At 46.8% G+C, this 13,886-nt stretch overlaps 1 protein-coding gene across 1 annotated transcript in view; it reads right to left on the bottom strand.

The window, feature by feature from the left end:
- Nucleotides 1-12,144, bottom strand: part of GRIP2 (glutamate receptor interacting protein 2) — a 284,956-nt gene extending 272,812 nt beyond the window's left edge. Inside the window, exon 1 of the mRNA XM_040592152.1 lies at nt 11,996-12,144. Coding sequence (XP_040448086.1) covers nt 11,996-12,050 — 55 coding nt within the window. The 5' untranslated portion in view covers nt 12,051-12,144. The remainder of the gene's footprint in view (nt 1-11,995) is intronic.
- Nucleotides 12,145-13,886: the final 1,742 nt, after the last annotated feature.

Genomic DNA, 13,886 nt, shown 5'->3' with positions numbered 1-13,886 from the left:
GTCTTGGCAAACAAAAATGACCCCAAGCAGATCCTGACTAGAGGAGAAAAAACCGTCAATATGAACATCATATCCCCCAGTGAGTAACATGCATATGTAACAATTTTAACCGCATTATTCTTTTTCTGTAACAATTACTGCAGGACTAATAACTATTAGACTATTACAATTTCAATTACACTTAAAGATGCTTTTGGCTTTTCATATACAAGGCATGTTGTGCCACATCTTCACCCGTAAGAAAAAAAAGTGAGTACAACAGCAGTCACACACAATATAGAGCAACAGCAGGCACGAGGACACCCCTTAGTCCCCTTTCACCAGCTCTTGTCCAGGATGATCTATTACCAGCTCCTAATGACGCTGAGGAGGTGGTTCATTTTCGAATAGGTCAGTGACTCATCGTTGTAATTCACTTCCCTCCACTACAAATCAATGAGCTCCTGAAACGGTATGATCCTGGACGACTGTTGTTTTAACATCTCACAGGGAAAGTAGACCCTGAAGGCCCCTTCCAAAGCTAAGTCACCACAAATGGCCAGAAAGATGGACTTACTCTTGGTGGGAAGCAAGCACCTCCTGGTAAGTGGACACCTTTCAACAAAGGAGTTTTCGTGGATGTTGAGCAGATCCTCGTCTATTTTCTCTTGCAGTGAAATAGGAATATCATACACCAGAAGAAAGCTGCCCTGTAATAAACTGGACCAGCCATGGCACTACCCAAAAAACCACCTCCATTCTCTTGGTTACTTGGCTGCATAAATGAGTTTTTCTACTGCTGGGCTACCCCACTCGCTGTACTGGGCGCAGCTAATAACAGCATTGCTTTATACCGTTACACTCAGGGGCTATGATAAGCCTCAAGAGCCAATTCACCCTAGAGTTAAATTCACATAAGGAAAAATGTGCACGTGTTCATACACAGAAGGAATGTCTCAGCTGTTTTGAAACAGCGCAGAGGCAGCCATCGCCACCTGCCCCTGTAATGCAAGGGCTGCTTTGTCAGTCGTTTTCCTTTACACCCTGCTGAAAAGATCTCCCACTTCTACACAGGGGCTTTGACAGCATGCCCATCATGCCAAGACCCAAGCAACCCCCCTGCAGCGTAATTCAACGCCGCTCTCCCTGCACACCACTGAACTGTACCTCCAGCCTGTACCAGCTGTGCAAGAGCTGGATTTCTGTAAGAAACTCGCAGCTGCAGAGCGAGATAACCGTGAAGCAAGGCCCCTTGCTTTGCAATTCTCCAATTCCCATCCCTCCCTCCCACCTCCACACCCTTCACCGCTGCACTGAAACCAAGCACCAATGTTGCAGCTTGCAATTAAACATCATGCCATGATTTTGCAGGAAAGCAGCAGCACAGAAAAACGGCACCCTGAGGACTCCAAACTCACTAGATAAGCCAGCAGCAAGGCAATGAAGGGTAGTCAGAAATCTGTGTCCCCCGCTGGGAAGCCTCTGGAGAGGAGCAGCTGCTTTCAGCAACAGTCAGGGAAGCAGATGGGTGGCAGAGGACAGCACTCCCTGGCCAAAAGCCACACTCCCTCTTAATTATTCAGAGGCAGAAACTGGATGGAATTCGTTGCGGTGTCGCCTGTCACTGAATTACTCCCAGACAGTGGCAGTATGTGACCCTTGGCAAGGGGCACCCCCAAAGTGCAGAGGTAGTGCCAGCTGCCAGAGCAGCACAGGGTTCCTTACGGAGGAGCCTGACTGCGAGCTAGAGGCACACAGCAGCTGCACAGCCCGTCCCCAGGCAAGGGCACGCTACAGCCAGCAAGCCTCACCTTACAGCCAGCCCTACAGAAACCGAGCATCGCAGCCTGGTTTGCAGAGCTTTTGCTTTCCGATCCCCAGCCCACTTACTAACAAGCCCCTGTGTATGCACGGTGACAGTGAAGGAATTACATTAAAGTAGGACAGGATATGCCAAAAAGCCAATTACAATGGCCATTTCAAAAAAACAACCCAGGAGCCATCCCTTTACACGGCCAAACACCCTTGGCAGGTGGTGGGTGGAAGAAAAAGAATAAATACAATTAAATAAGCAAGACAGACAGCTCAGCTTTGTGTTGTATTTGAAATGCAGTCTCCAGAGGCTGAGGAAGCAGCATGACTGACTAGGGCAAATTTTGAAATTCCTCAAAGGCAGGTTGCCTAGATGTGCAGCCAGACCCAGGCTGACAGAAACACTGCTAACAGCACCTACTTTGCTAGAGGATTATCACTGGATGTAACGGATGGAAACGAGATTAGATAGCTGGTAAACTCACAACACAGATCATTACTGTAAAGGGAAATTTTTACCCACTGAAACAGAACTTTGTCAGCTGCGTGCTGCAGTGCACTTGCAACCCTGTGCCAGGAAGACATTTTCTAACACATTTTGGTCATTTTTCCCAGATATTTGCCACAGTTGGCATAATTCTGAGTATGAAGATGTTAAGCAGAGACAGACAGACATGAAGTCACACTCAATAACTGCACTTTCATTACATGTTTTGATCTGAGCATCAAAAACCTTTTGAAGTGTAGTCATTACCCATGCTCTGCAGACCTGAAGGCTGGGGCATGCAGAGGTTTACAGAGTGGTTTTCCGAGTGGCACAGAACTCCTCAGTCCCATTAATTTCAACAGACAGATAGAATCCCCCACCACTGTGAGAAACTAAAGGATAGCTTGATTTTGCTCAAAGCCCCACACTCAGTCAGGAATAGAGCTAGGCACAGGCCTGTGGCTCAATCCCCAGTACTAATTGACTAATTAATAAGTGCCAGCCACACTGGAATTGCTGTAGTTACCACTGGACTACAACCTCATCTGTTGCGGAACACAGAAGCTACCAGGTGCTACTACACAAGGAAGGGATGTAAAAGAGGACACAAAGCCCATGAAACATGGAGTAGCAAAATATGGCCAGTAAATTGAAGCATGCTCCCAGCACCTCTTTAAGTGCATGCCACAGGATTCGCAGCATGCCTGAACTCTGCTTTCATTTGAAAATTGGAGACAGAACACCAGCCTCCAGCCCCATGCGGGGACAGAGCCCAAATGCATTATATGCAGCTACCTTCCAGCCCATCAAGAAGGAACCTCCACAGCTTGTGGCTCCTGTGTTAAAGGCCAATTTAAGCAAGTCATTCAAAAGCTGTTTTCAAATGTTATTTAAAAAAAATTAAAAAGGCAGGAACACCAAGTTATTTCTTTCATACTCATTCACTCTCCATCAACTTGTATTGATCTCCGCAGCGCAGAGTTAAAGTAATCCTCATCTCCCATCTCCTCTAGTGCTGCTAACACCTCTGCTACTGGTCATTTGCTCACTTTTCCTGGAACCAAGCATAAGGTCTTAAGATTTGTTCCTTTGCTCCCCACTGCCTCTTATTGGTCTAGAAAGACTTTCTTATTTAAGGAAAAAACTCATGCAGTTTAAAGGGCCTTGGCCATTGACAGAAATAAGGAAGCAAATGAGAGCATTGACAGTATCCACAAAATCACGTCGTCTCTGGATACTGAGGTACAGAAGAGGCAAGGAGCTGTTGATTATATCCAAATCCCTCATATAAGGTGTGCGGGTCAACCACATACCAGCTCTGAGCAGCCATGCCCCTCACCAAGCACAGAGTACTCTCTCTCCTCCTGGGACCTAGAGGGATGCATCCTGCAGGAACAAGACCTTGCGGCGTGAGGGCCACGAGGTTTTTTTCTAAATCACTGAAGACTGCCAGCCAAAGAGACCACATAACTCCCCAGCTTGAAGAGGAAAATCAGAGACAGAAGACGGGTGAAGAGATGATGTTCCCAAGGTGGAAGAAAACTGAGAGGCAGCACTGCAGCACTACTCCCTTCCTCACACAGATCTACCGGCCCTCCCATCACAAAGGGAGGTTTTTTTTTTATGGACATGACTGCATGTACAACAATGAGAATGACTACCTCCTGTTCCAATATGAAAGTAAGCAAAAGAATATTTAACGTAGAAACAAAATACTCCTTCCCAATAGTGCCCTCTGTTCAGGATTAACACATAGCCTTGAGACTACGTGATACTAAGCTGCTACAATTATTTACTAAGTCATCCTCCCAGCTCTGCTAAATTCATCCCACTCTGACAGCCCCTGGGAACTTCCCAAATTCCAGTAGTCAAAAGCAATAGATCTGGGCAAGGTAGTTCTAATAAGGGAGCTCCCGCTCCTGGAAACATTTCCCAGGACACACACAGAACAGACTGAACCTGCATCGGGAAAGCACGTTGGTACTAAGTAAGAAAAGAACAACTTACAATCACTATTTCTGTAAAACTGTCACACTGCCAGATAGTTTGCCTTATTCTCTCATTTTTCTCCTCATTTCTTTGCATCTCATTTGTTCCTAAACCTTTGAAGCCTCTGCTGCAAGGGGATGCAAACAAAGACAAAGCCTCCTGCCTCAAGTCTACATGCTACTTCTGTGGGGACTGCTCCTGTCAAACTGGGACCAAAGGTAAGACACAGGCCCTTTGTGCCCAGACACTGTAGGACCACCTAAACTTTGCTCCAAGAACAGAGAGGAAAAGATTTTACCTTTAAAAAAAAAAAAAATGGGAGACAGAAGAAAAAATCCACAGGCCAATCTCAGCATCATCCTGTAGGACCCAAGTGAGATCTCTCAAACCTGATGTAATCCTTGCCTCTAGTAGCAGATTCCCTCTTGGGTTGTACAAGGCAATACGCAAATGTGAGCCAGGACCTTTTTTGCTCTCTGCACAGTTGAATCAAGTGTCACCAAGATAACTAATAGAATCCCATGTACAGGAAAAAGTGACAACACCTATAGTCCAAATAAATACTCAGAATAGCCTCCGACTCTGGCAACAAAGCAGCAACCAAGGTTAACACAACTGCTAAAACAAAAGCTCTGCAATACCTTGTTCACAGTAGAAATAAATTTGTTAAGTAAAAAAGCGTGTTACTTCATAGACAACTTGAAAAGCATAGAACTGTATTTATCTTGCAGCCTCAGCAAGAGATCTTTATTCATCAAGACACAGCACTTTAGCTGCCAGGGTCACTGACACCCCTACTTAAATACACAGATGGATCTAACCACATCTTAATACATAGCACTTCCTTGATCTCAAACAGTACAGGGGAGCCCCCTTCTCCTTAAATCCAGAGTGATATTGATGCAAAATACCTGAAGCTGTCAAAAGAAAGTATGTTTGATCAAACTAATTTCCCAGTGGGAAGTAGCTCTCTCAATGCTATCAATGGAACCAGCGAGATAGAAAACAGTTCTGGCTCAAAAAAACAAAAGCCAGTAATTACTAGATGCCAAGTTCATCTAACATTAATGAGGGGTAAAGTCAGTAACAGGGAAATCACCATAATTGTAAAATTTCTTTTAGTTATTTTATTTGAATTCCTTCATCTTCCAAAGACAAAGCAGGGGTAATGGGGGCGGGGGAAGCTAATTCATTCTCTTGACAAAACAAGAGGGATGAAAAAAACAATCCTACCTGAATTTTAAATTGACAGTGGAATTACTTTTCTTCTCAATGGAAGGAGTCCATGAGAAGATCAAGTATAAGTGGACAAAATGCAGACCCTTCCAAGACTAGGTGTTTTATCCTAGGCCGATCGCTGCAGAAGAGAAGCTGCCATTTATAGAGGCCATCAGAATGGGACTTGTTTACTTATTTTTCCAGATCAAATACTGCCTAGACTCCAACCCCAGTTACACCAGTGTCAATCCACAGTAGCTGTACTTATTTCAGGAACACAAACAGATGTTTACATGGTGTAACTGCATTTGGCCCAAGATGTACGTGCAGGAGCAGTTCCCATACATGCGGGAACATCTCCAGCATCCACTGGAACAGATGTGCAGCCTCTCTGGGAAGAGAGATCACTGTGGGGAAAAAACACAGCAAGTTTTTTACTTGCTCTAGACATTACACAAGCCTTTCAGGCACAGATCACTGCTCTGAACTTCAGTGTTAGGACTCACTTTTTAAGAAATGGCTCCAATTATGTGATGCAGAGCTCAAAAAATGCCCAATTCACTGTCTTAGGGCTCATCTTCAAAGGGATAATTTCAATAGAACTAGAACCTGATAATTATTCTACTATATTTATACCTCTATAAATTCAATTCTGTTTCAAAGTAAGTAATTTTATTGCACTGTAATAAAGTCAAATAATTAACAACATAGTCATTTTTATTCTAAAACAAGACACCCATAGGAAGGCCTATAGAGACAACCTGACTTTGGCTCAGCAAGGAACTGGCTGTGGCTATAACTAAGCAGCTCCCCTGCACTTGGCATCTACTTAGAAGAGACAAACAGTAAACAACAACAACAAAAAAAAAAGGTGGAGCAAATCATCTACCTCAAACTTGCCGCACACCTCAGTTTAACCTCAGCAATCTTCATCTCCGCGCAGCCCAGGGCATCAGAAGACCCCCGAGTCAGCAGCTGCAATCACAGGTCAAGACTGGAGCAGTTTCAAAGACCATGCCCATTTCCTGGGAATTGCCCACATGCTTTTCCAATATGCTTGGCATGAGCCCGCAGCAACACCAACAGGACTGGACAACAACAGGCATGGCCTGAATCCAGATGGATCTAGCAGTTCCTCTCACCATGAAATTCTCCTGGCTACCACAATTCATAGTTTCCATCAAGGTCTTCAGCTTTCTGAAAGGTTCCCTCCACACTTTCCAACCTTGGCACCTCTAAAGGGAGAGCATGCCAAACCACTGCAGGTGATGCATTTGCTCAGCATCGAGCAGCATCGCTCAATATTGCTAAGACTCCTTTGCAAGAAGCCCTACAGAATATAACAGCTTAAGCTAGAGAGAGCAGAACTGCACAGTGTCCATCCACTTTCATACAGCCAAGTTCTGTGAATACAGAATGACACTTGGGTTGTAAAATCTGGCAGACCACTTCAAAAGCAGAAAAACGATGAATCTGTCTTTAACTGAATTCCAATGAGGCTTTAGAGTCATTCTGTAAAACCTTTGTGGTCTCATCCCCAAGTTGCACACGACTTCTCAATCAGAGCTAAATTTGATGATTGTTGAAGTACAGGATCAAAAGCAGCAGCCCAAACTCAGTGCAGTGTGACAGCCAGCGAGGAGGGGAGCAGGCAAGCAGAGCGCTGGGAGCAGCTATTACTCCCTCACTCGATGGGTGCCAAATCCACATCAACATATTAATGAACAAAAAAAGACCCCATCAAAGCCTAGCAGGATTTGCTCTGGCTGTCCCATCAGTTTGATGAATGAACATTATCCCTTAAGCATTACCACCACAGCCTTCAAGCGATCCTAATTCCCCACCACACTTCACTGGAGGGTCAGAACCTCTATTTTTACACTTTGTTTAAAAGCAGTGGCCTGTATAATGAGTATTACCAACAAACAGCAGCCCATAAATTCCCCGAACGCTGTGCGTGCAAGTCCTCATCTCTGACAAAGCTTGGATGCACTGTAAGAGTATCGCATGCAGGAATATATTAATACACAGCACTCAGCAGATAGACATAACAGCTCTTCAGCTGCAGAGCAGTTCAATTGCACACTATTTAAGCAACAGCCACCCAGCTGATTTTCTTCACTGAAAATTAAGTACCAGTAAAATAGATCACATCTCATTGTAGGTTTGGACAAAAGGACGCTGTAAGGCAACGTATTAAAACTGAACACACTCAACCTGGCACTGAAAGATGGTCCTAAGACAGTGTGATAAATACAAAAACCTGAATTCTGAATAACTGGATTATTTCTGATGTGGCAAGCACAAGAGCAAACAATCTTAAGCAGCGGAATAGTTCAACTGATTTCAAGTTATGCACACCACACAGCTTGCAAGATCAAAATGTTGATGAGTAAGAAAACAGAAGACAATTCACATCATTTTTAACAGTTACTCTATTTTAGTTATTCCACACGTCACATGTGCGTATCACAAATAACATGGAACTCAATGAAAGATCTAATTTTCAGCTAGTCATGCATAACTAGCAAATATCCATCTTATTGGAATGTTTCTTCTTTACTTAATCACACACATCAAGGAGAATCCCATTTCCAGTCATAATTATAGTTTCACAGGTATGGAGCAAAACATCCCAATATGCTGTTCTGAGGACAGAATAAAAAGCTGATGTTTATAGCCCAGCTGTTATAAAGCCCCTCAAGACAGACTGCTGTGATATTTTTACCTTCCCGTTATAAAAATTTAAATAGCTCTGCCAAAACCATGAAAAACCACCCCCCTGCTAAGTTTTCCCCTGGGTCCCGGTCCTGCCAAATTACACCTGCAGCAAGATAAGGCAGGCAGAAAGGGAGATCTTGCAGCGGGTTTTTACTTTGTTGCCCTCATCCTGCACATCAACATGCACCAGGAGGGGCTTCCCTTTCCCCACGCACCGCAGGACACCGCTGCCCATGGCTGCACAGCGGCAAAATACCCCTGTGTGCTCCTACAGCTGTTTCCAAGGTAACCCGATGGAGCACTACACAAGGGAAGGAAGCAAACAGCAGCATCGCAATCCTGCAATATTGTCACTTTTCCGAGCAGGTCTGTGTTGACCCTTCCCTGATGCCCCACAATTCATGCAACGGGTGGATAACTCACTTCATATCTTCTAATCCCATTACAACAGTCTACAGGCTTGGATTTTGTGGTTTCTTGTTTGGGGTTTTGGTTTTTTTCAATAAGGCATCATATTGGAGTTTTAAGGTGAGAGTCAAGTTCTCTGGTTTTACTGAAGGAAAACCATGCGGAGGAAGAAGGGGAATTACATCAACAACCTAAATTTACTCAGACTCTGTATTCCCTCCCAACAGAAGCAGAAAGATGTCTCCAGTTTAGCAAAGAGTGTCTGCCCACTACTGTGACCCATGTTATACAAGTCATACGCATCTAGATAACACTTATTTTCATCAGTTGGGATTAAACCATCTCCACACTGCTCAGTCTGCAGATAGTTTATCCTTCCTAGGCATCCAGTTTCCACAACCACTCAGATGTGCCAAAATCCCTAGAGAGTTTCCCACCTGCCCACATACATTCATGCTCCCAAAGCAGAAATTAGCCTTTGCTTCTTGTGCTACTGGAAGCAGCAAGAACACAGTGCAGATCCTGCAGACCTCACATAAAGAACAGCAGCACAAGGGGGGTGGGAGGGAGGAAATCAGGATGGCAAAGGGTCTGGCATGAACAGCTAGTTCTCGCTGCTGCCCTGAGAGAGGACTAGCTGTCAGGAAGGTAAACCAGCACAAGATCTGGCTGCACAGCTCTGTACATACAGCAATGGATGGAACTGCCAGGCTGCATGCTCTAACCTCTGATCCCAGGTGTGAGACAACTCCACAGCCACGCAGAGAGAAGCAAATCAACCCCCTGACTTAGGAGCAGCAGGGCTGTTATCAGTACAGGATGGAGGGAACACATTTTCCACCAGCAATCTCCAAATCCATAAGCACAAAATATTTTTTTCTACATGAAACAGAGCAAGGAGTAACGCATCCCATGTACAACCCTCTTGTGGTTGGGAATAACAATACATTACAGCATGAAGAACTTCAACACGCTGGTCAGAAGTCACCCCCGTTCCTCAAGGAATAGAAATTTTAAGGCAAAACATGCATAAGGGAACTCATTATGGGTGATGTTTTGAAATGGCAATCATACTTCAGCACAGTTCATGTATACCTTGTATTTCCCTATGTGACTTACCGTGGCTGACCTTTTGAATACCAACTCTGATTAACGAAGCTTCCAACCCAGCACTGAATGGCAGCAAATTGCAAGAGATGCTCATCACATTAATATTCAGTAACCAAAATATACCACTCTTCTAATCACAACAGTGCTTCTGCTGAAAGCCCCGACATTTCCTTCAGGAGACATTTCCTTCAGGAACTCGAGGACTGCGGTCCTCAGAGGAAGTTAACACTCTGATGGGCTACAGCATGCATGCCTTGGGGAGAAGCTCCCCAGCTCAGATATCTGAAACAAAACCTACCAAATCTGCACAGCCACGGAGATGCCAACAAGGCAGACATAACTTGTTTTGAGTAAGGAAACCCAGAAGTCAGTATTCCTTCATAGACTGTTTGGAGGTTGGCTTACAAAATCAAAATCTGAACAGAACCCTGCTGAGATTTCCTGGCAGCACTACACATGACATGATGTGAAGCCTTCTTGAGCATCCAGCTAAACCCCACACCATAACTGTTAACACTGCAGTGCTACAAAAACCTTACCAAATACCTCCTCTGCTACCCCTGCAGAGTTAGATGCTGTAATACAACCATCAAACTGGTCACCTCAGGGAAAGGGGGGGGAGAGTTCCTTACAAACTCAGCACGTTCTTTAGCATACACCTCCTCTACACAGTACATCAACTTGAGCCTGCAAGATTTATTCCTCCAGATAAACCATTCCGTGATTAACTAAATGGTAACTTCCAAAGACCAACTACTCTTGAGGCATCTGTGGAAATAAATGCAACGTCAGTAGGAAAAATGCCCAGCATACTTGAAGGGATGCACACCAGTCACAGACTTACCGCAGTGCTGGGACTGAAATCAGAGGAAGGGACAATGAGAAAAGGCATTACACAGACCCCAGAGACAAGAGCCAGTACGTACATATGAAGTCACAGGGAAAGTAACCTGGCAAACACACTAACCCAGTACAGCTGTACATCAAGAGCTTGCTGCTGTAGATGTTTTATAAGGCCCCTGAAGCCATCCCTGGTCCAGTGGTGCAAGAGCATCCCCATCAGCTGCAGCAGAGCAGCATTACAAAGCACTGCACCGTAACAGGGTCAAATTCACACCAACAGGTCTCAGGGTAGCAAACAGGGGATCGATTTACTCTTCTACAGGACAAGATTTTTAACAGCTCTGTCCCAGGTGGCTGGAGCCTCTGAGTGGAAGCCATGGTCCCAGAGGGGTCCGGTATCAGAAATTGTGTTCTCCCAAAGCAGTGGGAGCAAGGAAGCAACATTACAAAGACTCAACAGCTCAACAGCTCTGTCCTGACACCTTACAGTTTCTCTCTATACTTATTAACCAGCAGGACCTGAGAATTCCTCGATTTTTGCATTACTTGCATCAAATGATGCAACAGTGCCACTTCAGATACCTAGTACATCTGCTTAGCAGTGCACGATCTAGAGAGGGAGTCAGGGGAAAGGATGCATAAGAAAACCCAGTCGTTAACTGCTTGCAGCAAAGCAGCTGAAGCTGGCATGACACGTTCCTGCTTACCTCTGCCCATCCCAGATCAGCTCCTCCACCTGAGCCTTACTAGGGCTCATTAGAGCTGCACTTCATTTCGGAGACATAAACTTTCCCCACCACTCGCATCCCTGTTCATCTATAAATCCAAGAGCCAGAGTGCAGGATTTGAGCCTCCCTTATGCTGTGCCACCTTGTGGGTGCTTTCTCTCGGCTTGTATGAGCTGCAGGTCCAGCATTTATTTATCACACTCTTGAACATGTAAACAAAATAATTCACAGTCACTGGGAGCAACAGTAAGAAGAACAATAGGAATCAAATTACCGCGACACGTCCTCCGTACAATTCGCAAACCCTTTAATCCCCAGTTGGAGTTGGGCACTGAGAAAAATTACCGGCTGAAAACAGCAGCCCCAGTAGCTTTAGAAAGTTAGAGCTCAGATGCTGCAAGCCCCTCTAGATATCCAGAAAGGACCGCTCAGCCACCTCGCACTCAGGCTTGTCCCTACCACTTCAAGAAGAGGGGGACGGGGGGACCTGAGCCCAAGGCAGCGCGGGGATGGAAAGACAGATTTGCTGCAGCAAAGTTTACCAGCACGAAGAACATCTCCCCTCCACCCCCTTCATTCACAGAGCCCCACGCCAGCAGAGGATTGCCCCCCTCCCACAAAGAAAAATTGAAAAATAAGGAAAAGGCGAGGCGGAGGGCAAATCCGAGCATCCCCAGCCTCCTCTCCCGGCCGCGCTCACCGTCCTCTTGCATCCGCTGCAGGCACAGGGCGAGGCTCTTCCTCCAGCCCGGCATCGCGGCAGGGGCAGCGCTGCCGCCCCCCGGGGCAGCGGCTCGGCTCTAGGGGCCCGGGGGGGCCGGCGGGAGCGGCGCTGCCGAGCGCGGCCGGGCTCCCCGCCGCTTTATCGCCGGGCGGTGCATGCGGCGGCGGCGGGGCCGGGCGGGGGGAGCGGCGCTGCCCGCCCCCGCCTGCGCACGGCCCCGCGGGGCGCAGCGCCGGGCCCCCCCCCCCAGCCGCGGGTGGCGAGGGCGAGCCAGCACAGGGGGCGGCCAGCAAGTAGCCCGCCTGCGTAGATGTTGTACGTTTTCCGCCGGGGGGGTCCGCCCGGGGGGTCCGCGCCCCCGCCTGCCGCCGCGCACCGGGCGCGGACCCGCACCAGCCTTCCTGCGGGTCCCCGATCACCGGCTGACGCTGAGCAAACGGCCGCACGGGGAAGGCAGGGCGGGCACGCTGTCCATCGGCCGTACCGCCCGACCTGGCGCCTCTCCCCTGTAATGAGCGGCAGCTAACGAGCGGCAGCTGCCTGGCAGCCCTGACACAGGTGTGCTCACTGATGCATGCATTTATTCTCAGGGTTCTCCGGTAAATAAAGTTGCACAATAGTCGGGCTGATCTATTTCATCTTTTTCACCCCCACTTGTCAGCAGCTGAAGGGGTGGGGGGGTCTTAAAAAGCATCTTTGCCGTTTCTTAATATTCCAGACGCTTCAGTGCTTTTACATGGACACAAAGGAGACGTTTATTGCATGTGCTAGGGTAATCATGTTTTTAATTTCCTGGGGGCAACATATCTCCGCAATGACTAGCAGCTTCTTTTTGTTCTTCATTAGGCCTTTTATTAACTGGCTCATAGGTCTCACTCTGCATCTCTACCTCCCTTTGTGAGAGTGATAATGTTCCATGCAATGTCTGCTGTCGTCTAAAATATTATGGACCAAGCTCACCCTGGGATAGCAGAAGTTAATTCAATTTCAGAAAGCTAGCATCTGATACCAGCCGGTCTGGACAGGACAGCTACAGTACCGAAGGAATACGTTCATCCGTACACATCCATACATAAGACTTCAACTTATATTTCAGACCAGCTTTTTCAGTCCCTCCCTGAGCAGCTGTTGCAGGACAGCCGAGCAGGCTGCTGAGGGGCAGCAGACTCTCCCTCCATGCTCTGCCTGCAGCTCACATCCGAGAAGCATTTGCCATTTCAGGCACTGGCAGCCAGGTTTACAGGGCAGCCAAGTGTGACATGGCATATGCCAAGCTGGGCAGCAGGAGTCTGGAAACCTCTCCGCTGCCTGGTGGAAGCTGAAGTGACTCAACCCAAAGGCACTTCACAAAGAGGCAGCTTGAAACAACCTCCTGCAGCTCTGTGCGCACTGAGGGAGAAAACCTGCTTCTGCAGAAAGGGGCTGAAAGCAGGAACCTATGAAAGTCCAGCACTTTGGGGGAGTCGAAAGGGATGAGGATCCTAACTGAGATACGTATTTGAGTTAAAGACCTATGCTTAAATTAGCTAATTTTTTTTATTATTATTATTTCACTCTCCCAGGTTCTTGAAGAGCCACATGGAAGCTGGGCTGTAGAGGATCTGTTTCAAAGTTACTAACAGTACATAGTGTGTTCTCCCAGTGACTTAAGCTGGGATAACTGCAAACACATGAGAACAGCCCTCTTCTTTTAAGCACAAGTTTGCAACACTGCAGAGGGTAGACAGCAGCATGCAGTGCCTGAGAACTGCCCGGTTCCCTTCACAGCAGAGAGTAGCCGTGCTGTAGGGCTGACTCCCTTGCACGTTGGAGCCAGGGAGTTACCCATTAGTTCCAACGACAGTGATTGGAGTGATGGCACCTGAAG

Source organism: Falco naumanni, chromosome 4 (assembly GCF_017639655.2).
Source record: "Falco naumanni isolate bFalNau1 chromosome 4, bFalNau1.pat, whole genome shotgun sequence".
Lineage (NCBI taxonomy): Eukaryota > Metazoa > Chordata > Aves > Falconiformes > Falconidae > Falco > Falco naumanni.
Note: the sequence above shows the minus strand (reverse complement) of the source record. Positions and strands in the feature narration are given on the sequence as shown.